Genomic DNA, 25,455 nt, shown 5'->3' with positions numbered 1-25,455 from the left:
GACACGTGGTCCACATATCTATGTATGCGCTTGGTTGGTACATTGCTGTATAGCTAGGTTTGCTTTTATGAAGAGCTCTAGATGAGCTCTACTCATGCAGAGGTCTAGTTTGTCTCCCTGTGTTGTGCTGCCCCCGCCTTCGCTCAGAGGGGCTCTGGCAGCGCCCACCCCCTCCTGCGCCCCCTCCCCACTGCAGTCAAGGGGCACAGCTGGGGGCTAGGTCTTGACTGGGTCTTCCACCAAACACCCCCTTTGTTCCCAGTGACACCCCAGAGAACTCTTCCCTGAACCCTTCACCCTAAAGGAGTGAAGAATGAAGTGTGTGTTGGAACACAGCTGCTTTATTTAATAATTAGGTTTTTAAGATAACTTTGTATACATAAGCACATGGTTTCAAATGTTTCATAGGGAGTTGTACCTGTGTGGCTATTTTGCTTTTTTTAGCTCTTGCGATTTATGTGGAAATTGTTCGGTTTGGTTTTGCATTTTTAAATGTTTTATTTATTGCTTATGACTACTTTTTGTATTTAATTCATTCAATTTGTATACTGCCTTCATCCAGAGCATACAACGAGACAAACCAATCACCGCCCTCCCACAAACACATTTAAGACGATATCCAAAGTTGAATAAGCCACAGGCCTGATTGTATGTTTTATTCAAAATCCTTTTCAAACTCTCAGCCAATCACATCTCACCCCCCAACATCCCAAACTCACACTCTACCCCTCACTAGCTATCATTACCTTAAATCTTATTATATTAATTACTTTGTTACACATGCATACAAACACCAGAACACCACAACTGAACTTTAAGCAGACATCCATGCATGCACAATTTCTAAGAGACTCATTAGAGAGTCAGTGTAGTATACTGGAAGGAGGGCTGGACGATGACCTGGGAGACCTGGGTTCAAATTTCCACACTGGGGGGCCAGATACTGCTTCCTAGCCTAACCTACCTCACAGGGTTATTGTCAGGATTACAAAAGGAGGGGGGAGAACTATGTGGCACCACCTGGAGCTGCTTGAAGGTGATATATGAAGGCAATAAATGAATTTCAATAAGGGCAAATGTCAGGTTCTGCGCTTAGGCAGGAAGAATCAGCTGCACAAATATAGGATGGGGGACGCCTGGCTTGCCATAAGGACATGTGAAAAGGATCTAGGGGTCTGAATGGAACAAAAGCTGAATAGGAATCAACAATGTGATGCTGCAGGGGGGGAAAGCTAATGCTGTTCTAGGCTGAATCAACAGAAGTCTGGTGTGCAGAGCAATGGAAGTCATAGCACCACTCAGTTCTGCCTTGGATGTGTTCTGGGTATGTTTAGCCTGGAAAACAGAAGCCTAAGAGGAGATATGATACCTGAGAGATCTCAAGGGCTGTCCCACGGAAGTAAGAAACCTGAATCTTAAATCACAAGGGAAGCAGCATGAACACTTCCCTTAAGCAGGGCTATCTTAGAAGGTGACCCGAAAACTACAACTAACCCAGACTGGGAGCGGCCGCCAAGACCACATAACACCGGTCCTGAAAGACCTACACTGGCTCCCAGTACGTTTTCAAGCACAATTCAAAGTGTTGGTGCTGACCTTTAAAGCCCTAAATGGCCTCGGTCCAGTATACCTGAAGGAGCGTCTCCACCCCCATCGTTCAACCCAGATATGGAGGTCCAGCTCCAAGGGCCTTTTGGCGGTTCCCTGGCTGCGAGAAGCCAAGTTACAGGGAACCAGGCAGAGGGCCTTCTCGGTAGTGGCGCCCGCCCTGTGGAACGCCCTCCCACCAGATGTCTAAGAGAAAAACAACCACCAGACTTTTAGAAGTTATCTGAAGGCAGCCCTGTTTAGGGAAGCTTTTAATGTTTGACCGACTACTGTATTTTAATATTTTGTTGGAAGCCACCCAGAGTGGCTGGGGAAACCCAGCGAGATGGGTGGGGTATAAATAATAAATTATTATTATTATTATTATTATTATTATTATTATTATTATTATCTTTAAGCGGGAAGTTGCTAGTTTTATTGAATTGGAATATAATTGTTGATTAACAAATGTAACTTTCTATAAGGAAAATAAAATAACATCACAAAAAGGGAGGTCTTGAATACTGAGACTTATGAGGAATGCTTGAGGGAGCTGGGGGTGATGATCACAGAGAAGAGTGCATGGAGATATGATAGGCATCTTCAAATATCTAAAGGGATGTCACATGGAAGATGTCATTTCTCCTTCTCCACAGGATAGAACTCCAACCAATGGCTCCAAGTTACAAGAAAGGAGATTCTGACTAAACATCAGGCAGAACTTCTGAAGGTAAGATCTATCTGACTGAGGAACAGACGCCATCAGAAGGTGGTGGAAAGTGGAAAGTTTTTAAGCAGAGGTTGGATGGTCCTCTGCCATGGATGCTTTAGCTGAGATTCCTGCTTTGCACAGGGTTCAGCTAGATGCTCCTCAGTGCCCCTTCCAACTCTATGACTCCATGATCCTATGATTCTCCCCACTGTGACTTCTTTGATGGGGAGTGAGCTTGATCCTTCAAAGGTATTTCCACATTCCAAGGACAGTTAGAGTTTCTCCCTTGTGAATTCTTTGTGGGAAGTGAGAGAGATGCTATGACTGAAGTTCTTTCCATATTCCAAGCACTGATATGGTTTCTCACCTGCATGGGTTCTCCGATGTGAAGTGAGGTGGGCCTTCTGACTGAACTTCTTCCCGCATTCCAGACACTGATATGGTTTCTCCCCCGTATGGATTCTTTGATGGGAAGTGAGAAAAGTACTCTTACGGAAGCTCTTCCCACATTCCACGCACTGATACGGTTTCTCCCCTGTATGGATTCTTTTATGGGAAATTAGATTCGTTTTCTCATTGAACCTCTTCCCACATTCCAAACAATGATATGGTTTCTCCCCCGTATGGAGTCTTTGATGGTTAGTGAGAACGGAACTCTTACGGAAGCTCTTCCCACATTCCGGACACTGATAGGGTTTCTCCCCTGTATGAATCCTTTCATGGATAGTGAGGTGGGCCCTTTGACTGAAGCCCTTCCCACATTCGAAGCACTGGTAGGGTTTCTCTCCTGTATGGATTCTTCGATGGGAACTGAGGTGGGTCCTCTGGCTGAACCTCTTCCCACATTCTAGGCACTCATATGGTTTCTCCCCCGTATGAATTTTTTGATGGGAAGTGAGATGGGCTCTCTGGTTGAACCTCTTCCCACATTCCAAGCACGGATATGGTTTCTCCCCTCTATGAATTCTTTGATGGGAAGTCAAACTTATCTTCCAGACGAAGCCCTTCCCACATTCCAAGCACTGATATGGTTTCTCCCCACTGTGAATTCTCTGATGTCGACAGACACTTGTGCTTATATGAGAGCCCTTAACCGACTCCAAGCACTGACAGGCTTCGTTCCCAATGGGATTTCTTTCATGGGAAACTGAATGGGAGCTCTGGCTAAAGTTCTTTCCAGACTCCGAATATTGATATGGCTTCTCCGTGTGGATTTTGTCGTGGTCTCCCTTGTTCTTAATTTCCAATCCATCTCGACCTGCAATAAAGAAAGAAATGGATTAAAGCCTCAGAAAAAAATGGAGCCCCCTGTGATTGAACTAAGCTCATTAACGCTTTGGAGAGAGGAGGAACTGAAGGGAGTTAGATGGGAGGACGTATTTCAGGGTTAACTGCCTTTGTTGACTGGCATTCAGGGACATATTTATGGAAACTTAAGATTTGACAAGACTGGCTCTTTTCTGGGACAGATTTTGTTTGACTCAATCATGGAATCTGGGCCATCTCTAGTCTGTCATCTCTTTGGTCAACAAAAACAGACCAGAGCAAAAGCAAAAACAAAAAAATTGTCAGAATCTGTTGTTGTACAATGGCTTTATAAATGACATGGATAGAGGAATTTAGGGGATGCAAATCAAATTTGCAGATGACACCAAACTGGGAAGGGTAGTTAATGTCACAGAAGAAAGAACCAGAAATCAAAATGACCTTAACAGATTGAAGAACTAGGCCCCAGCTAACAAAATGAATTTCAACAGAGACAAATGTCAGGTTCTTCACTTAGGCAGGAAGAACAAGATGCACAAATATAGGATGGGGGACACCTGGCCTTATGGTAGTACATGTGGAAAGTATCTAGAGGTCTTAGTTGACCACAGGCTTAATATAAGACAATAGTGTGATGCAGCAGCAAAAAAGGCGAATGATCTTCTAGGCAGCATCAACAGAAGTCTAGTGTCCAGATCAAGGGTAGTAATAGTCCCACTCTATTCTGGCTTGGTCAGACCACATCTGTAATAGTGTTTCCAGTTCTGGGCAGCACAATTTTAGAAGGATGCTGACCAGCTGGAAGGTGTGCAGAGGAGGGCAGCCAAGATGATCAAGGGTCTGGAAACCAAGCCTTATGGGGAACGGTTGAAGGAGCTGGGTATTTTTAGCCTGCAAAACAGGAGACTGGGAGGAGATATGAGAGCCATCTTCAGATATCTCAAGGGCTGCCACATGGAAGAAGGAACAAGCTTCTTTTCTCCTGCTCTGGAGGGTAGGATCCAAACCAATGGCTTGAAGTTACAAGAAAGTAGAGCCTGACTAATTATCAGAAATAGCTTTCTGAGTGTAAGAGCTGTTGAGAAGTGGACCTGTCTCCATTGGAATGTTGTGGACTTTTAAGAAGAGGTTGGAAGACCATCTGTCATGAATGCTTTAGACGAGATTCCTGCATTGCAGGGGGTGGGACTAGATGATTCTATGATTCCCTAAGCACTCTGAAGTCTATATTTTAAAAGTCCATGGTAGTTCAAACAGCCAGATCATGGTTTAAAAAGGCATCAATGGCGAAATAATAACCACAGACAAAAGAATCCATAGCCCCCCATTCAAGGTGAGCTGTGAGGGTGTTATAATCACAGGGGCTCTAGGTGGTGCTGTTGACCTCAATCAAAATCTGGGAGGCTTCACACATAGATACCGTATTTTTCGCTCTATAAGACGCACCAGACCACAAGACGCACCTAGTTTTTGGAGGAGGAAAACAAGGGGGGGGGGGAATTCTGAATCTCAGAAGCCAGAACAGCAAGAGGCATCGCTGCGCAGTGAAAGCAGCGATCCCTCTTGCTGTTCTGGCTTCTGTGATAGCTGTGCAGCCTGCATTTGCTCCATAAGACGCACACACATTTCCCCTAACTTTTTAGGAGGGGAAAAGTGTGTCTTATAGAGCAAAAAATACGGTATATTTATGGAATTTCCAAACAAATATTATGATTCAAGAGGGAACCTTACCTAGAGAAGCCAAGATCCCATGATTCTCCTCCATGACTTCCTTATGCAGAGCTCTCTGGGCAGGATCCAGCAACGCCCACTCCTCAGCCATGAAACAAACAGCGACATCTTCAAAACACACCGGTCCCTGAAAGAAGAAAAAGGTCGTCCCCTTAGACAGCATAAATATTATCGACTACACATTGTTCTGTTGTTTTCTGCCTGTTTGTTGTTGTGCTGTTTTAATGGCTTTGTTTCACTACACATTTTGACTATGGATGCTTATTTTAATGTCTAAATGGAATTTTTAAAATTGTGCATTCCAATGCCCCACCCCCCAGCCTCTTTCCCCCCAAGGCTCCTTCCCCGCACCTGATCCGGTTCCTCAGCCGCTGCTTCCCCTCCGCCAGGACGAAGAGATGGAGGAGGAGGTCTTGCCGGCATCCTTCTTTCACCTGCGAGAGACAAAGGGAAGTGGGGAGACAGGAGTGCAGAATGCTTCTCTCAGAGGTGCATTTGGGAGTTTCCCCCCATTTCATAATTTAGTTATGCTAAAATATATCCCATCTCCTTTGGCCTCATGACCCCAAGTGGCTTCTCCCAAAAGATTAGTTTCAAACTCAACCGTATGGAATCAAAAGAAGAAAAACTTCCTTCCTCCTTACCCAGCGGCCTCTCTCTGCTGTCCAACGAAGTCCTCTCTGCCTCAGAGGAATCAGGACCCGTTTCTGCAAACAGAACCTTTCCCTGAAATAGGATTCCAAACAGGGAAGAGGGTCAGAATAAGAATGAAAGAGGCAAAAACTTTAGAGGTTTCTGATATCCCTCCTTGGATGCTTTCCAAAAAAAAGGATGGGCCATTAGTAGAGCATTTGGGATACTCTCCCTTATCTATTGAGCCCCTTGGGAGCATCCGGAGGAAAGTCTCTCTCACCTGCTTCCTCTCCTCCGCCTGACTCAGGAGGAAACCTTCGGCCAGGGCCACTGCCTGGGAACTGGTCTCTGCTCCGCATTCCCTCACCCAGCTCTCCATCTCTGCTGGAAGGACAGCCAGGAACTGCTCCAAGATCACCAGGTCCAGCATCTCAGCTTTCGTGTGCCTTTCTGGCTTCAGCCATTGACGGCAAAGGTGGTAGAGTTGGCTGCAAACTTCTCGGGGTCCTTTGGCCTCCTTGGAGCAGAACTGCCTCAACTGCTGGCTCTGCGCCTCTGAGCGAAGGGGGTCCTCCTCTCCCAGGATCTTCTGCCCAGAGCTTTCCCAGAATCCCCCACTTCTCCCAGTTTCCATAGCATGGTCTCTTCCTGCTTCAGGGCCAGCTGAGTCTTGCTCATCCATCTGTGCTCTCAGGAAGCCTCCAAGAGAATGTTAGGGATCCCCTTTTTCACCTGTCAATTTCTGAATGAGAGGTGCTGGCAAATTCTACAAAGCAAATACATTGTTCTGTTATAAAATTTGCACACTGTCAGAAGAAAAAAGTTCTCTATTAAGTGAGGATGTGTCTCTGCCCTCCGTATTCTAAGAGTGTTTATTCATTTTTTTGCACAGGTCAGGTTTTCATTTTTTTGGTGTGTGTATATTTTATGTCCCAATGTTTCCATCTGGTTAATAAATGGGGTTTATTAATTTCACTGATTTACATTATTTATCTATATGAGTAACTTTGTATCAATGTGACATTTTTATATGCAACTGTGTATTTTTGCAATATTTTTGTTTACGTAGTCTGTGCTTGCTTTCGTTTCCTGTGCACTGCTTAGAGATTTTTCTAATATATGAAGAGGTATAGAAATCAAATAATCCATAAACTCATCACTTTTCCCCCTATCCAGAGACCCCTCCCTAAAGTGGCAATAAGTGTATGGGTCCAGGTAAATAATACAGTTGCAGACCTCCTGAGAACTTGCCTCCCGCTCTGGCTTTACTGAGCCTCTTGAGCTTGCTGATCATAAGCTTGGCAGTTCAAATATCCATAATGGAGTGCGCTCCCGTTGCTCGGTCCCTGCTCCTGCCAACCTAGCAGTTCGAAAGCACGCAGTGCAAGTAGATAAATAGGTACTGCTGCAGCGGGAAGGTAAACAGCGTTTCTGGGCACTATGGTTTCCCTCTTGGTGTCCCATTGCGCCAGAAGAAGCGTCTCCACCCCCATCGTCCAGTCAGGACACTGTGGTCCTCCTCCGAGGGCCTTCTGGCGGTTCCCTCCCTGTGAGAAGTGAGGTTACAGAGAACCAGGTAGAGGGCCTTTTCGGTGGTGGCGCCTGCCCTGTGGAACGCCCTCCCACCAGATGTCAGTGAGATACAGAACTATCTGACTTTTCAGAAGACTGTTTAGGGAAGTTTTTAATGTTTGATGTTTTATTGTGTTTTTAATATTCTGTTGGGAATCGCCCAGAGTGTCTGGGGAGGCCCAGCCAGATGGGCGGGGTCTAAGTAATAAATTAGTATTATTATCAATGCCTTTTTTCCTTTAAAACTGTTTAGGGGTACTCTCATTTTCCTACTCATATTGAAATACTGCCCCTCAATGAGGCCAAACTTAGATTCAGAAAATGTCTAGGGGTATTTGTCCCCCTGCGTCCCCCCAGAAAAAAGCACTGATTATTATTATTTGGTCCTGCTGGCCACATGACCCAGAAACTCTGTGGACAAACGCCTGCTCCCTTGGCCTGAAAAGCGAGATGAGCGCTGCACCCCATAGTTGCCTTTGACCTAAGGGTCAGGGGTCCCTTTACCTCTTAGCAAGAGAAGGACCCTCTGCTCCCTGACCTGGGGATCTCCCCCTGCATGAGCCCAACAGCCCCCCAGCCCCCCATGCACCCTCCCCTTCAGCTCCGGCCCCAATGCACCCCATGCAAGAAGAGAGAAGAGACTCACCAGATCCCAGAAGAGGCAGAGCAGAGGCAACAACCTCCTTGCAGAGGAGACAAAAACCACCCCCTTGCAGGAAAAGACAGAGAAGCTTTTGCGTGGGAGGACCTGCCCCCCCCCCTGCATTTATTTCCGGTCCTCTCTAGGAATATAACACTCACTTCATTGTAACCCTTGGAAGGAGGTACCTTTGCTCTGGAGAACTGGATTCTATTATAACAGCATTCTAATGGCACTATCCTAATAACAGGAATAATGAGCACCACAAAAACATAAAGCCCATAAATTCCCATTTATTAAGCAGATGAAAGCATTTGGACATAAAATATGAACAAAGAATAGAAGTGAAAACCTGACCTATGCTATAAAGAGACACAGATTGTTGGAAGATGGAGAGCAAAGAGGATTAGGGCAATGCATGGAGGAAGAGAGGTCCAGGGCTGGCTCATGTTTTGTCTCCAGGCGAAGGCAGCCTTGCTTCTGAATCCCAGTTTTTGGGAAGGAGGAAGCGCAGGTGGAGAGAGGGGCTCCCCCCCCCCAGTCCTGCTGGTGGGCTTTCCAGAAGAACAGGAGGCTGGACTCAATACGGGGACCCCACTGGCCTGATCCTGCAGGGCTCCTCAGATGCTGAGGTCAAGATGCAAGCAAGTCCTCTATTGTCCTTCCGTTGGAAGTAAAGCTCTCCCCACCACCCACCCATCAGACTCCCGATCGACATGTGATTGCCCATTCAGACATGCGGCCGCTCCGGTGTTCAGGGGATCTTTAGGACTGAACAGAAAGCCCTGCTGAGAAGGCCTGGAGGTCTCCCCATCCAAGGAATCCGAGGCAGGAGAAGCCCTGCTGGAAAGAGGAAGGGACTCTCCTTCCTTGGAAGGTTCTAAGAGGAGGTCGGGCAGGGATGCTGTAGATGAGACTCTTGCATTGCAGTGGGCTGGACTAGATGATCCTCGAGGGCCCTTCCAAATCTACAATGTAAGGATTATAGGAAAGGAAACAAACCTAGGGTGGAGGCGAAAGAGGCAACCCCTCCCCAAAGTGGTTAGAGTTGTTGGGAGACCCTCCCCCACCAGCGCCTTCCACTTGAGCTACAATTCCCAGAACTCCCTGGCCAGGACAGATCATTAGACTACTCTTTTCCCCTCTGATTCCTGGGATTCCTTGGCAGAAACTCCTGGCTTTGATCCAGCTTTGAATATGTTCTAACCGCTACAAATGCCAACAGGCTCCCCGCACCCCCAAAAAAATGCTTTTTGGGGGCGCCATGTGTATCTGGAGGCTGGAGCCTGTTATGCATTCACTGGTCTGTGTTTGCCTGAGACTGAGTCTGGACTAAGGATTCTCAGCTCCTGTGTTCTGATTCGATACATGATGTCCAATCACAGAACATTTCAGGATTTGGGCCTCTGCCATTGGCCCTTGAACTCAAAGTCATGATTCGCAGCTTGGAAGTTTAGACAGCCAATCACGTTGGGACTGGGAGTGGCCCAGGCTTTCAGGAATGTATATAAGCAGTTGCCTTTGCCGCTGTTTCCCAGTTATGTAGCTCAGTAAAGGGACTGGGGAGGGAGGGCCTTTTGCTCTGGAGGACCTGCCCCTCCCCCACCTTTATTTCCTGTCCTCTCTAGGAATCCAGCTCAGTTCCTTTTAACCCTTGGTAAGCCAAGCACACCATGTAACCCTTCTTTCCCTCTCCAAAGCAGAAGCCCAGCAGGAGCCTCATGCGTCAACCCCCCTGCCCCACCCCACCCCCGTTTATTTGGGGACTTTCTTGGCCAATGTGCTGAGCTGCCTTTTCATTCCAAGGTTCATTTCTTCACTGGGCAAGGACCAGTAGTCTAGCAGCAATCTCTGACCACAGCTGGGAGTCCAGGAAGACCAGCTCCATGCCTTGCAAGGTCCCCCCCCCGGAGTGATTGACTGATGGGCCCACGGACTCCAGCTAGAAAGGCTGAGGCTGATGAACAAACTATAGGTTTTAACAGGTTTTCCGGGGGTTGTGGCTGTTGTGGTGACCCAATGCACAAATCCTGAGGATCCATGGGCTTTTACCTCCCCCCTCCCAGGCAGCCTCCTTTATCTCTCCCAATCCCACCAATCAGCTGTTTCCTTTCAACATTCCCTTCCCTCTTGTTTGCCTTAGTGTCTTTTCCTTAGCTGGAGCAGTTTTTTGCTCCTCCTTTTCTTCTAATTTCTCTCCTTATAGCTTTAGTCTTCCTGTTTCCCCCCTCCCAGGCAGCCTCCTTTATCTCTAGCGTCTTTTATCACTCTCCCTGATCGCAAACGATCAGCTGCTTTGTTTCAACACCCACTTCCCTCTTTCAAAAAAAAAATAAAAAATCTGCTTTTTGCCCCTGGGCAATTCGGCTCCAGGGACCACGCATTCACTCCATAAGACGCACAGACATTTCCCCTTACTTTTTAGGAAGAAAAAAGTGTGCCTTATGGAGCAAAACATACAGTATACACCATGTTAATGGAGAAATCCAAGGGCTCCCTTGGACAAAAAACAAGGACACCAGCCAGGAATACCAGAGCAAAACAGCAGCCAGTAGGCTTGGTCTTTATTGAAGACTGTTGCCACAGGACTCCCACCTGTCACCAGGTGGAACAAGATGGAAGAGAACCCAAACTTTTATTAGCTGCTAATCCCCATGTTACACCCAAAAAACTACATCACTAATACATCATGGTTACATCATGAAAGGGGAGGTCTGGTGGCAGTAATCTGAGCATCCTGGACCCTGCCCCATGGTTCCCCTTGCCCTCCACCAAACACCCACCAAGTGATATTTACATTTCCCTGTTTCCCAGCCAAGTTAATCACTTAGTCATGAAGCCCACTGGGTGACCTTGGGGTCCAGGCGTAGCTTCACAGCCTAACCTACCTCACAGGGTTATTGTCAGGATTAAATCAGAAGGGCAAGATCCATGTGACTCCACCGGGAGCTTCCTGGAGAGAAAGATGGCATATTAATGCCATCAAGGAATTTCAGCAAGGACAAATGTCAGGTTCTGCATACAGGCAGGAATAATCAGCAGCAAATATATAAGATGGGTAAATATTAAAAGCACAATAAAACACTGACCATTAGAAACCGTTTGGTACAGGGCTGCCTTCAGGGGTCCAAACACTCATCCCTTTCTAGACATGACCCAGGAGGAACAGAACCACTACATAACAGTGCCCCCAGCTCCCAACCCCGCTAGACGGTCCAGAATGATACCATGGTCAATGGTTACAAAAGCCACTGAGAGATCCAGCAGAACCAGAAAAGAGTTTTCACCTTTGTCCCTAGCCTGCCGGAGATCATTGAGCAGTGCAACCAGAACGGTTTCAGTTCCATGATGGGGCCTTAATGACGACTGGAAGGGATCCAGATGGTCTGCTACGTCCAGATGTGCCTGGAGTTGTTTAGTTCTTATATGCTATCCTGTCTTTATTGAATGTCCCAAAAGTTAAGAGTATTTTGAAAGAACCCCGGTACTCTAATAGATCCAGCCAGCCTTTTCCTTGCATTTCTGCACTCTTGTGTCAAACCAGTATCACTGTTCTACAAGATAATTTTTAGGTTCTTTGGTGTTGATCAAGAAGGATTTCTGCTATTATGTGTTGGTAAATCTCCACCGGGTTGGACGAGTTTCTTTCAAGGAATTTGCATAGACACACCCGATATTCAGAGACCAGGGTCTTTAGGATGTTGTCACTTAGTCTCAATGACCATTTCAGCTTTTTTGCACCCACAAGCTCTCTGGAAGTATCTGTTGGCTCGGGGGGGGGGGGAGAGATTCTAACAGGGGGTAGATTTTAACTAATAATGGGAAATGGTTGCTTTCTGCCCTCTCGAGCACCTCAAAAGAATTCACTGAGTGGAAAAGAGATGGTGACACTATGATGTAGTCAATCACACTTCCCCTCCTTTTATGTAACAGTCTGATCTGTCCATATAAAACATTGACAGGACTCCCATGCAGGATATAAAGATCATGTGAGTAAACCCACTCTAGCCGTTTCTTGCCTTGTGGGTTGATTTTCTTGTCCATGGAATAGTGAGGAAAGAGAAGACATCTTCCAAATCTATTCCCGCAGGGAATAAGATTCCGTCTGTTTGATAGCCAATGTGCTGTCATTCATCTGATTGGAAGTTCGCTTGGCCCTCCTAAGTTATTTCCACTCTCCAAGCATAGCTATAGTTTCTTCCCTAAATGTACTCTTTGATGGGTGGTGAGAGCAGAACTCTGACTGAAGCTCTTTCCACATTGCAAGCATTTATATGGTTTCTCCCCTGTATGAATTCTTTGGTGGGAAGTGAGAGCAGAACTCTGACTGAAGCTCTTTCCACATTCCAAGCACTTATATGGTTTCTCCCCTGTATGAATTCTTTGGTGGGAAGCGACATGGGCCCTCTGATTGAAGCGCTTTCCACATTCCAAGCACTGATAGGGTTTCTCCCCCGTATGAAGTCTTTGATGGATAGTGAGCTTGCCCCTCTCACTAAATCTCTTTCCACATTCCGCACACTGATGTGGTTTCTCCCCTGTATGAGTTCTGTGATGGGAAGAGAGATGGGAACTGTCACTGAATCTCTTCCCGCATTGCAAGCACTGATACGGTTTCTCCCCTGTATGAATTCTTTGATGGCAGGAGAGACTTTTCTTACGAGTGAAGCTCTCTCCACATTCCACACATTGATACGGTTTCTCTTCTCCATGAATTATTCTATGGGAAGTGAGACTTTCCTTCCAGGTGAAGCTCTTCCCACAGTCTAAGCACTGATGTGGTTTCTCCCCTGTATGAATTCTGTGGTGAGAAGTGAGGTAGGCCCTATTACTGAATCTCTTCCCACATTCCATGCACTGATACGGTTTCTCCCCTGTATGAGTTCTTTGATGGGAAGTGAATATGTCCTTCCAGGCAAAGCTCTTTCCACATTCCAAGCACTGATATGGTTTCTCCCCCGTATGAGTTCTTTGATGGGCTATGAGCTTGCCCCGCTGACTGAATCTCTTCCCACATTCCAAGCACAAATGTTTCTTCTCCGCTGTATGAGTTATTTGATGGGAGGTGAGACCTCCCTTCTGAGTGAAACGCTTTCCGCATTCCAAGCACTGAAAAGGTTTCTCACCTGTGTGAACACTTTGATGGGAAATGAGAGTAGAACTCTTAAAGAAGCTCTCCCCACATTCCAAGCACCGATATGGTCTATGCCCTGTATGAATTCTTTGATGAGCCATGAGCTTGTCTCTTTGACTGAAGTTCTTCCCACATTCCACGCACGGATATGGTTTCTCGTCCGTATGAATTGCCTGGTGGGATGAGAGATGGGCCTTCCTGCGGAAGCTCTTTCCACATTCTAAGCACTGATATGGTTTCTCCCCTGTATGAATTCTTTGATGTGAGATGAGTGTGGAATTCTGACTGAAGCGCTTTCCACATTCCAAGCACTGATGTGGTTTCTCCCCTGTATGAATTTTTTGATGAGAACTGAGACTGGAGCTCTGGCTGAAGCGCTTTCCACATTCCAAGCACTGATATGGTTTCTCCCCTGTATGAATTTTTTGATGAGAACTGAGACTGGAGCTCTGGCTGAAGCGCTTTCCACATTCCAAGCACCAATATGGTTTCTCCCCTGTATGAATTCTTTGATGGTAAGTGAGAAGGGACCTGTGACTGAAGCTCTTCCCGCATTCCAGGCACTGATAGGGTTTCATCCCAAAGAGATTTCTTTGATGGGAAGTGGAATGGGAGGTCTGATTTAAGTTCTCTCCACATTCCAAATATTGATATGGCTTCTCCACTGTGCAGATTTTGTCAAGGTTTCCCTTGTTCTTCATTTCCAATTTAACACCATCTGCAGGAAATAGAGAAATGGATTATGTCCCTTTAATTTCAGGAAGAAATGGGGACTACGTAGTGCTACTGCTTTTCATGTAGCTTCTAATAGATATATCTGCTGCAGCATTAGATTTGGCTCTGACTGAAGAATCAACACAATACAAACACAACACATAGGCTAATAGTAGGAAATATACAATAGAATAATGATATCATTCAAATTATAGGAGTAAGCCAATCAAAGTTCATATATACAATATAACAGAGTGGTAGCGAGGACTGTCAAGCCATGTGTTCAAAACAGATGTCTAAGGACAGTCTCACAATAGTCTTTCAAAAGTATCAACAGAAGACGTCTCAAAAGTTTCAAAAGTAAAGTCTCTCAATAATGCTCTGCTGATCCTTAGCATGAATTGTACTTACATATTCTGTTGAAAAATATAGGCTGATGAAGACTATTACAAAAAAGTAGTATCATTCCGGAGACACTGTCCTTTTGAGACGTCTTCCGTTGAAACTTTTGAAAAACTATTGAGAGACTTTACTTAGCAGGAGGGAGCCAGGAGGTGTCAAGGCTCTGCTATGCTGAAGCAGAGCCCCAGCACTGCACAGAGAGCTCAGGGGCAGGCGGAGAGCCTATGCCTGTGCCTTCGGCACAGGAAAGGAGAGGCTTAAAGCGCAAGCATCAGAGACGTCACATGAAACTTCCCTGCCCCTTCTGTTTGTTTTTTTTTTTAATTTTTATTAAGGGTTTTCTTGTTTTACAGAAGTTAAGTGTAATGCCTCGTTGTTGTTTTTCCATGTAACATTTTTACAAATCCATTTCATTTGTTGAGGCATTAGGGGGAGAAGAAAAGAAAAAGGGGGGGTGGAGAGAGGGAAAATGGAAGGGGGTGGGGTTGGGTGGCGGTGTTTCTATTGTGTTTAATGTACGTAGAGTTTGGGGTCAGCGTTGTTTGTGTTGTTCACTTGTGTTCCTTTGGTGGTGAGAGAGGTTGGGGTTGGCCTAGGGTGTGATTGTTTGCTTGTGATTGGCTGTGGTGATCTTTGTTTTCGTGTGTGAGTGAGGTGGGTGGGTGTTTTGGATCAGGTTAGCCATATTGATTTGTATGCTGTTGGTGGATTATTGTCATTGTCCTGTTGGGCTGTGTATGTGATAAAGGGGAGCCATACCAGGGTGAAGGCGTCTTCTTCTGTTTGTCCCCGTGTCAGTTTCAGTTTATTAGTTAATTTTTCTAGTAGGGCTGTTTCCCATACTATTTGGTACCATTGGTCCATTCTTACTCCTGACAGGTCTCTCCAGTGTCTGGCTATGATGCTTCTGTCTGCTGAGAGTAGGTGGGTTATGAGTTCTTTGTGGTGTAAATGGGCATTGTTGTCTTGGAAAATGTTTAGTAGGGCCAATTCTGGGGTGATGTCTATTACTTGCTTAGTTATTTTACATATTTCTTGTATGGCTGTTGTCCAGAATAGTTGGATTTTGGGACACTCCCACCACATGTGGAGGTATGTGCCTGTGGAGGTGCACCCTCTCCAGCATTTTGGTGAGGTTCCTGGGTGTATTAGCGCTAGTTTCCTTGGTGTTAGGTACCACCTGTAGGTGAGTTTCAGTGTGAGTTCCCTGCCCCTTCTGTTGGAGGAGAATCTGAACCAGACGATTCGGATGCATAAGTTGTACTGTGCTGCTTGTACATATGTAAAATAAAGAACTGCAAATATCTCTCTGAGTGAGCAGAGGGTGCTTATTGCAAAGAGCATACACAAACCTCCACAGTGTTTGTACTGCAATAAATCTTCAAGCTAATTATGACTTGCGTGCTGTGTTATCAAGACAGCAGCTTGGCTCCTGACAGGCAGAGTATAAAAATAACAACAACAACCTCTTTCTGGTATTTTAACTGTTTGGTGTTGCTCTTTCTGGTATTTTAGCCCATTTTATACACGTGTGCTATGTTATTTTGTATGCTATTCGCTTTAGATTGTACAGCAGTTATTGTTTTGTAGTGAGTGTGGGATAGGGATGTTATTTTGCTTGCTTCATTGGATCATCCATCAGTTAAATAAAGCTTGCTTCTGACACCCAATCGTCTGTCTGCTCTCCATTCACTGAGACCCAAAGAACCACCCCGGCCAAAAGAGTACCCGTTATTGAACAATGTTCATTAATACTTCTGATAGAGGAAGAACTGAAGGGAGTTACATGGGAAATCTTAATACAGCATTCACTGCCTTTGGGGATTTGCAATCACAGACATCTTTATGGGAACCTAAGATTTGAAAAGCCTGGCTTTTTTCTGGGGTGGATGTTATTTGACTCAGTCATGAAATCTGCTCCATCTCCAAGGTCAGTCGTCTCTTTGGTCAGCCAAAACCGGACAGAAGCAAAAACAAAAAACCTGACAGAGGCTTCTTCAACTTCCTGCAACACCCTGAAGCATACATTCAGAAATGTGTGAATAGTTCACATCAGCATAATCCTTGTTTTAAAAGAAATAGCTAGAGGAAAAATGTTCACAGACAAAACAGTCCATTCAAGGTGAGCTGTGGGTTAGAATCCCAGATGCTGTAGGTGGCATTGCTGAGCTAATCAGAAGCTGGGAGGTTCGTCACATAGATATATATACGTATGGAATTTCAAAACAGATATTGTGATCCAACAGGGAGCCTTACCAAGAGAGTCTATGATCCCACGGTTCTCCTCCATGACTTCCTTATGCAGAGTTCTCTGGTCAGGATCCAGCAACGCCCACTCCTCTTCTGTGAAATGAACAGCTACATCTTCAAAGCACACTGGACCCTAAAAGGAAAAGGAACAGTTCCTCCTCTTAGATAGCATGAATATTATCCACTACACATTGCTCTTTTGTTTCCTGCCTGTTAATTGCTGTGTTGCTTTCATGGGATAGTCTTGCCACATATTTTAAGCACAGATGCTCCTTTAGCGTCTTAATTGAATTTTTTATTGTGTCTTTTATTGTATGCATTGTTCTGTGTAGGGAGGGAACCCTCCCAATGCCCTAGGGACTGGGGGCACAAGGAGGAGAGTGGGCAAAGCCCCGGGCTACAGATGGGACTGGTTAGATGAATCCTGGCTACAATTTTGTATGGTTTGTTAATTCCTTAGAAGCCTATTTCAGCATTTCACAACAAACAGACGAATAAAAAAGCAACTACTCATAGATACTAGCGACATTCAGAGGGCTAGTTAAGGTGGGGTGTCTGTTCCTTATTCTCAGCACAGAAACCTTATTGAATAGCACTGGCAGTCTTTGTTAAAGGCAGTTTTGACAGAGACCAAGAGGAGAGATTCATTCTGACTCCAGAGGACCCCTGGCTGCCCCACCCCTCAGCCTCTTTCTTCACAAGGCTGCTTCCCATTACCTGATCTGGTTCCACAGCCACTGCTTCCTCTCCACTACCATTAAAAGACAGATGAGGAGGTCTTACCGGCATCCTTCTGTCACCTGCAAGAGACAAGGGCAAGTGGGGAGCCAGGAGTGCAGGATGCTTCTCTCAGAGGTGAAGCAGTGCCTCTCTAACTGCAGGTGGGCCTTAGAAGAAGTCTCCCCTGCCGAGTGCATTTTTGCATTTTTACCCATTTCATATTTTGTTGTGCAAAAATACATCTCATCTCCTTTGGGCTCTTGGCCACAACTGTCTTCCCCAAAAAGGTGAAACAACCCCATGGATTAATTTCCAAGTCCAGAGAATGTGACCCAAATGAGAAGAAATTCCTTCCTCCTTACCCAGCGGCCTCTCTCTGGTGTCCAAGGAAGTCCTCTCTGCCTCAGAGGAATCAGGACCTGTTTCGGTCAACAGATCCTTTCCCTAAAAGAGAATCAAGGATTCAAAACATAGAATGAGAACTATTAGGGGCAAAATCTTTAGGGATGTCCAATATAGCGCCTTGGATACTTTCAAAGAAGGATGAGATTTAGGGATGTTCTCCCTCCTGTTTGGAGCCCCTTGGGAGTATCCGGAGGAAAGTCTCTCTCACCTGCTTCCTCTCCTCCGCCTGACTCAGGAGGAAACCTTCGGCCAGGGCCACTGCCTGGGAACTGGTCTCCGCTCCGCATTCCCTCACCCAGCTCTCCATCTCCGGGGGAAGGACAGCCAGGAACTGCTCCAAGATCACCAGGTCCAGCATCTCAGCTTTCGTGTGCCTTTCTGGCTTCAGCCATTGATAGTCAAGGTGGAGGAACCGGTGGCAAACCTCACGGGGTCCTTCAGCCTCCTGGGACCAGAACTGCCCGAACCTCTGGCTCTGCACATCTGAGTGAAGGGTGTCCTCCTCACCCAGGATCCTCTGCACAGAGTTTGCCCAGAATCCCCCACTGCTCTCATTGCCAGCTGAGTCTTGCTCATCCATCTGTGCTCTTAAGAAGCTTCCACGAGATCAGAAGGAATCCCTTGGTCTTCTGCCAAGAGCTGTCTGTCCTAATGAGAGACGGTGGCAAATCCTGCAAAGCAAATACATTGTTCCATTGTTAGATTGGAACACAATCAGAAGGAGAAATATGTTCCCTGGGCAAGTGTGGATGAGTCTTGCTAGGAAGCAGGACTGGACTTCACCACAGGCCAGACTCTGAGCTTTATATTAAGAGGTATAGAAATTAAACAATCCATCACTCCTCCCTTCAGAGGTCAAGGAGATGAAGAATTTCACAACTTTTAAAAGACATCTGAAGGCAGCGTGGGGAGATTTTTAAAGCTTGATGTTTTTACATATGCTGTAGGCTGCCCAGAGTGGCTGGGGAGGCCCAGCCAGATGGGCATGGCACTGATGATGAGGATGATCCATCACTTTTTCCCCCTGACCAGTTTCCCCCCCTCCGGAAAGTGGCAAGCAGTGTGTGGGTCCAAATGAAAAAATACATTTGCAGCCTTCCTGTGACGCCTCCCGGGCTTTGCAGAGAGATGACGGGAGGATCCTCTGCTCCCTGACTTGGGGGTCCCCTGCTGCATGAGCTGAGAAGACCCACCCCTGCATACCCCCCCCCTGACTCCCCACATCCCAGGAGGCGCCACCTAGGCAGCGCCTGCAGAAGAGAGAGACAAAGCCCCCCCCTCCCCTTGCAGAAGGCCACTTGAGAAGGAGGGGCTTTTGCTCAGGAGCACATCTCAACCGCCTTGATTTTTTCTCTCTCTCCTTCTCTAGAAACCCTTTTCTTTTCCCCCCTTTTCCAGGACAGGCATAATTCTGCGAGACAGAAATTCTGTCAAGGTGCCTCTCACTCGCCTCTCCTCTGGCTTTGCAGAGAGGAAGAGGGAGGACTTGGGAGTCCCCCCTTCATGAGATGAGCACCCCCCCCCCATGCATCTTCCTCTGCAATGCACCTTATGCAAGAAGAAAGAGGAGACTCACCAGATCCCAAAGGAGAGCCCCCAGAGCCCCCACTCCTCTTGCAGGGGAGAGAGACAAAAGCCACGCCCCTTTGCAGGAAAGGATGTGCAGGGCGGGGCTGGGACTTTGGAGGAACTCCCTCCCCCGCGCACCTTTCTTCCGGTCCTCTCTAGGAATCCGCCCCAAGTTCATTTTAACCCTTGGCAAGCCGAGCTCAGGAGAAATCTTTGTTCGTATCCTTCATTACTCCCCTGATCCTTGTTTCTAACCCAACCCCACCCCACCCCCCCAAAAAAGAAGTTGCGAGAAGAGAAGGAAAAGACAACACCCGCCCCCCCCCCCAGGTCCCATATGCACTGCAAGATCGGAGCAGTTCAAGAGCCCTGGATCACCTCCAATGAATCACAGAATCGTAGCACTGGAAGGGTTCCCCCCGGGGGGTCATCTAGTCCACCCCCCCCCGCAAGGCGGCAGGAATCTCAGGACTTCATTGAAAGCCAGCTTGACTTGACAGTTGACGGGGGGGGGGGTTTCTCCCGCCCCCTTTCCCTTTGTTCCGCTTCCTACCTTTATTTCCCCTGCGGGGCAGGCCGGCTGCACAGGAACAAAGGACTAAATTGCCCAGGAGAAGCGGGGAGGGGTCTCTTTTATGGGGGAGCCCCGCCTGGACTCCCGGGGGGGGGGGGGAAGCCTGCAGCTCGCGCCTGCGCTGTGGGGGAGCGCCGGGTCCCGCTTCGCGCATGCGCTGGGGGGGGCTCAGCTGCAGGGGCGCCAATTTGAATAGAATAAGGGGATGCAGGCGCCCTCTTGGGATGGCAGTGCTCACCAATGGGGGGGGGGTCTCGGCCCCTCAAGTATTTTACTGGGGGCGCTGAAGCCCCTTGGCCGCCCCCAGGACTTGCCCCTATGACGGGGGGGGGGGCAGGACCCCCAGAGCGAGCCAAGGCCAGAGCTGCCAGATTGACAAAAGTCCAAATTTTAGTTTCATCTGAAACTTCCCTCAGTTTGGTCCCAGCCAAGGAATACCAGATGAAGGCAATGGCAAAACGGGAAGAATAAGGAAGCAAGAAGAAAAAAGATTTCCACAAAGAACGGGGGAATGATGGGGCTTCCCTTAAAAATTATTGCAAACGACTAAATACAACAGCAGGATTAATTTAAAAGCAAGCAAGGTTAACTTGCAAGAAAATTAAGAGAGCAATTTAAGTCAAAGGTGTAAAGTGGGAGCGCAGTTTCGGAAGCGATTCTGTAAGAAACCATGGAAGGGGGGAGGGAGGTCAAAATGGGTGTTTTGTGTGTGGTTATTGTTAAACTGAAAATAAATAAAATTCATTTTTTAAAAAGAAAAAGCAGAAGTCTTTCCCTCGGTTTGTGCTTCCTCTCACTTCGGGGTGCCTTCTCCTCTCCTCAATTTCCTCCTCACAAAATATAGAAATTTCTGTGGGAATGTATTCTCCTTGTGGGTTTTATTTTGGATCATGACACAACCGTCAACGAATGATGTAGCCGATCCCACCACTCACCAATTCCCGTAATTTGTAGCGGACTCATCCCACTCTCTGCCCCCAGGGAAATATAGCACAACCAGCGAACATCAGGCCAGTTAAATGAATCTCCGCCATTTGCCCCAGGCGGTCTGGTGTGAGGGAAACTTTGATTCAGGGAGTCTCGGGCAAGAGTTCATCAAATGAGAAAAGTTTTATTTTCAAAAAGAAGAGGTTTGTGAAACCAAGTTGGGTCGGGAGAGGCGTTCTTTCAGGCAGAAGTTAGCTTATTAAACTAAATACGGGAATGTCACAGGCTTAAACACAGTAGCATATGCAGCTTTCCTTAAACTTCAGTTGCTAAAAATCAGTTTGTACCCTTCAGGTAGATATTCCTGTATCTAGACTGGGTGGGGAAATGCTCAAATCGGTTTCTGTTACTTCTCTCTCGTTCCTTTCCTTGGTTATGGAGGTGTGGCAGTTCAATCCTTTTGACCAGCCCAGGTTCCTTTCCCTCAGCCTCCCTCTCTCTCAGCAATGCCCCTCCTGAGGCGTTTTACCCAGGGGATCCCTCGGCCCCCTTCTTTCTCTCCCCCCCCCCGACTCAGCCCCGCTTCCTCTCTCCTCCTTCTGGCCCCCGAGATTCTCCTCAGGCCGGAGCCACTTCTCCCTCAGACTCAGCCTCTCCTCCTCCTCCTCCTCCTTCCCTCTCAGCTCCAGCCTCAAAACTCCCTCAGAAAAGGCGCCTCTCATCTTCCCGCCAAAAGGGCTGGCTCCGCCCCCGCCTCTGGCTGGCACTCTCGGTAGCCAATCAGAGAGAGAAGTTCCAGCCCCTGGTGGCGTTTCTGAGGGACTGCAGCTCCAGACTCGGCCCGGGCTCAGCTGTCCATCACAGCAGGGCTTTCTCTTCAGTCTCCTCTGGACATTGAAGTGGTTGCATGTCTTCCCTATGGCCTCTTGTCTGAATTACACCTGGAAGAAAGGACTCACTTGTCAATCACCATTCTGACTTCCTTCCTGGACTGCACACACTGAAAGGCAGGAGCAGCCAGGCTGATACACTGCACATAAACCCCTCCAGTTGCCTGCACATTTTGTATGGTCACTTTCCTTCTCGGAGGGCCAGAGGCTTCCTTCTCCTTTCCTGAAGGAAAGCTCAGAGTCTGGAAGTCCAGCCCTGACTCCTAGCTAGACTCCTCTATGCTTGCTCAGGGAATCTTTCTATTCTCCTGACAGCAGATCAATTCCTGCCTCAAGTCTCCCATCAAACCCATCTCTTGAGGTTGTGCTGATGGAAAAACCAGGGGAAGTTCCTGCATGGCATGGGGCTGGTCTAGCTGATCCCTGGGGTCCCTTCCAACTCTACACACCTGTGATTCCATTATTCTTGGGGTCTAGCCCTCCTAGAGATATAGTCTGAATATTCCACCCACTCCCTCCCCGCCCACATTTTTCTGGAAAAGAATGGCTTGGGGGGAAAACAGGAAAAAACCTGCTTTCCCCCCATTTTTTCTCCAGGTCTTCCAATATCTAAGCCCTCCCCAAGTCTTCATTACAGTGGGAGAACTACCAGAAGGCCTTTGGAGTTGGATCAGTGTCTGGGCTGAAAGGCGGGAGTGGAGAATCAGAGAACTGGAGAGTTGGGAGGGACCCCAAGGGTCATCCAAACCAACCCTCTGCAACGCAGGAATCACAACGACGGCCACCCAACCTCGGCTTAAAAACCTCCAAGGAAGGAGAGTCCAGACGCTGCATGAGGTATGCCAACACTGAACTGAGCCCACACTGGATGCCCTTCTGGCAGATCTCATTTAATGAAGATGTGCATACCGCGAATCTGTTGAAAAACTAACAAATGTTTTGTGGGGAAAAAATGTGGAAACGCTTCATAAATATCACAAGTTTGTTCCAGGAAAGAAGCCAAAGAGGAGGAAGTAAAGCTATGAAACTGCAAAAGGCGACAGAGACGTTGCTGTTCCTCTTCTGCCCCGCAGGCAGTTTCCACCGCCGTCCCTGCCAGGCGGGCTGCTCAGAGTCCTTTGTCCACAAAGAGCAGCCTGGCGAGGGCTGGCGGCCAGGAGGGGCCACCCGGGAGAGGCCTCCCCTCGGCGCCTCGGCCTCACTGCTCCAGCATCTGCTCGCAGGTCCGGGAGACTTCTCCCAGCTTGACCCGGGCGTAGTCGATCCTCTTGAGGGCCATCTGGCAGTCCTTGCGGGCCGAGTAGCTGGAGCCTTCGTGGGGCTGCCCTGTGGCCACCTGGAGGGAAGAGGAAAGCAGGCCAGGTGAGAGGGCAGCCGGCGGCTCAGAGGAGGGACCTGCCCCCTTGCCGGTGCCGCGTAATGGGCAGAGTGTCGGACTAGGAAGCGGGAGGCAAGGGCTCAAATCCCCCCCTGGGGAGCTGGCTCCAGGCACCAGGCCCATCACAGACCAACTCTGCGCAACAGAGACGTCTGCAAACGTGGCACGAAGGCTGGCAACATCAGCCATGTGGGAATCCCTTGCAGAGACAGGCAGGTTGCGCATCCCTAGCAGTGACCAGGGGAGGAATGGCCGCTTTGGGGAGCGCAGAGAGAAGGAACGCCAGGGTGCAGCTGCAGCAGCACAACCAGGCGCCTTCCTTGCCCTGGCTGCAGCCAGGACTCAAAATTAGCCAGGCACATTTTGCTACTGTCCAGACTGCGGGGAGATTTCTGGGCAAGCCCAGTTTAAAAGCCTCCGCCTTAGTCCATAGTGAACACTGTTTCCGTTTCCACTGTGTGTGTTGGAAGAGCAAGCAAAGGTCAGACAACACAACTGAGATAATAGAATCAAAGAATCAAACAGACATTCCGTTGTGGTGACCAAACTCAGGTTTAAGTCAGCTTTTGGCGCTTTGCTTATTCTATACCTTAGTTTCTAATGCTGGCTGCCACAACCCCTGTCTCTTGCACATCGGTCTCCACAGCCCCAGCAGGCGATGCAACGCTCTATGTGTTGGACTTGACTCCCCGAAGGCACCCTTCTCCAGGGTCTCCCGAGACAGACGGATGCCAACTCCTCAGCTGTGAAGTTCACTGGGTGACCCTGGGTCCGTCCCTGTCCCTCTCAGCCTGGCCTCCCTTGCAGGGCTGGTGTGGGATTAAAGGAGAACTAGGACCTGGGAGAAGCCAGGGTTGGAATTGCCCACCCAGCCATGATAAAACACTGGATGTGACCGGGGGGGGGGCTGTTTCTGCCTCTTTCAGCCTCTCCTCCCTCATAGGGGTTAAATGCAGAGCAGGGAAAGCATGTAAGCCACTCTGAACGCCTTGAAGGAAAAGATGAAATAGCAATGCAACAAGGAAATAACCTTGATATACTGTATAAAGTTCTGCTTGGTCCCCTGCAACCTGTTTCCCTCCCCTTCCCTCAAACAGTGCACAATGTCTCCTTTTCAAGGAATCGTAGAGCCAGAAGGGATCCCAAGGGCCATCTAGTCCAGCCCCCTGAAATGCAGGAATCTCAACATGCCGTCCCCCATCATCCCATCTGAAACCACACAGGGTCTGGCTTAGCTTTGCAAGTCAGTTTTTGATCATCAGAATAGTCTTGCAGCCGCTGCCGCCCCTGGAGGAGAGCAAAGGGGGACCTTCCAGCCCAGCCTCAAGTTCTCACCCTGGCCCACAAGGTGGGGAATCTGGCAGCAGGATCCGAGCCCAGGAGCAGCAATGTGCCCTCCTGCAGTGAGTTTCCAGCCACTGGTACCCAGAAGCACCACTGCTGCCTCTGGCAGTGGAAGCAGAGCATGGCGGGCAGCCACAGACAACCGTTCTGACCCCCCATGAATTGGCTTCCTCAGCTTTGAGAGCCACCCCACTTGGTGGCCACGACAGCCACCAGCCAAGGAGCCCCAAGCAAGTCCTCAGAGCTCTGAGCATCCCTCTCCAGATACGGCAGGGGGCCATGATCTGCACTTTCCAGAAGGAACGGGGGACATATCGCCTCCATCTCCTATTCTTGTTACTGCGGCTTCTGGGGTTCTGGATGGGGCTGGGCTCCCTGACAGGAGCGCCCCCCCCCCAGCGCCAGCCCCGCCCACCCACCTGCGTGAGGTAGCGGATCTGGGCGGAGAGCTCCGACTCCACCTTCTGGACGGAGCCCATGAACTGGGAGGTCTGGCGCTCCAGCAGGCTCCAGTTGGGCTTCTCCTTCGACAGCTCCAGGATCACGGTGCCTGCGGGGGGAGGGGGAGAGAAGGGGGTGATGTCAGCGGTGGGCGGGGCAAGCAGGTGCACCCTCAGGCGTGGGGGGGATTTCCACCCAGCTCCGCCCATGGGACCGCCTGGCCCCTCCTGCTCCTCCGGGCCCCGCCCACAGCAGCAGGCCCCGCCCCTCGTAGCCCCGCCCACCGGCGTCCCAGACTGAAGCCCCGCCCCCAGAGGCCTCTAAGCTCCGCCCAGACGTCTCCTCCCTCCCCGAGCACAGCTCAAGGCCCCGCCCTCTTTCCCCAGGCCCCGCCCACCCGCGCTCTGCATGGCGGCGCCTATCTCTCGCTCCAGCTCCTCCAGCAGCCGCAGCCGCTCGTTGGCCAAGCCCAGCCCGTAGGCGCCCGAGCCCGACGCCGACGAGGAGCCCGACGCCATCGCGCTCTGCCCGCCTCCCCCCTCGCCGCGCCGGGACGCCTGCTCTCT

At 48.7% G+C, this 25,455-nt stretch overlaps 3 protein-coding genes across 3 annotated transcripts; all 3 read right to left on the bottom strand.

The window, feature by feature from the left end:
* Nucleotides 1-620: 620 nt before the first annotated feature.
* LOC310662965 (uncharacterized protein) lies at nucleotides 621-10,365 on the bottom strand. The gene is made up of 6 exons (XM_083410401.1): nucleotides 8,148-10,365; nucleotides 6,210-6,695; nucleotides 5,941-6,022; nucleotides 5,648-5,730; nucleotides 5,297-5,423; nucleotides 621-3,557 (listed from the first exon to the last, which is right to left on the bottom strand). Exons 2-6 carry the CDS (start codon nucleotides 6,609-6,611, stop codon nucleotides 2,572-2,574), a joined length of 1,680 nt encoding a protein of 559 aa, XP_083266527.1. The 5' UTR covers nucleotides 6,612-6,695; nucleotides 8,148-10,365; the 3' UTR covers nucleotides 621-2,571.
* A 1,672-nt stretch (nucleotides 10,366-12,037) lies between these two features.
* LOC310662907 (uncharacterized protein) lies at nucleotides 12,038-20,029 on the bottom strand. The gene is made up of 6 exons (XM_083410268.1): nucleotides 19,889-20,029; nucleotides 17,975-18,437; nucleotides 17,724-17,805; nucleotides 17,359-17,441; nucleotides 16,648-16,774; nucleotides 12,038-13,993 (listed from the first exon to the last, which is right to left on the bottom strand). Exons 2-6 carry the CDS (start codon nucleotides 18,344-18,346, stop codon nucleotides 12,330-12,332), a joined length of 2,328 nt encoding a protein of 775 aa, XP_083266394.1. The 5' UTR covers nucleotides 18,347-18,437; nucleotides 19,889-20,029; the 3' UTR covers nucleotides 12,038-12,329.
* A 2,566-nt stretch (nucleotides 20,030-22,595) lies between these two features.
* Nucleotides 22,596-25,428, bottom strand: MED11 (mediator complex subunit 11). Its single transcript, XM_083410891.1, has 3 exons — nucleotides 25,287-25,428; nucleotides 24,868-24,998; nucleotides 22,596-23,062 (listed from the first exon to the last, which is right to left on the bottom strand). The coding sequence occupies exons 1-3, from the start codon at nucleotides 25,405-25,407 to the stop codon at nucleotides 22,925-22,927; spliced, it is 390 nt and encodes a 129-aa protein (XP_083267017.1). The 5' UTR covers nucleotides 25,408-25,428; the 3' UTR covers nucleotides 22,596-22,924.
* Between the last annotated feature and the right edge of the window lie 27 nt (nucleotides 25,429-25,455).

The sequence above is a fragment of the Podarcis tiliguerta genome, assembly GCF_965153285.1.
Source record: "Podarcis tiliguerta genome assembly, chromosome: 13".
NCBI lineage: Eukaryota > Metazoa > Chordata > Lepidosauria > Squamata > Lacertidae > Podarcis > Podarcis tiliguerta.
This window is presented reverse-complemented; position numbering and strand designations above follow the sequence as displayed.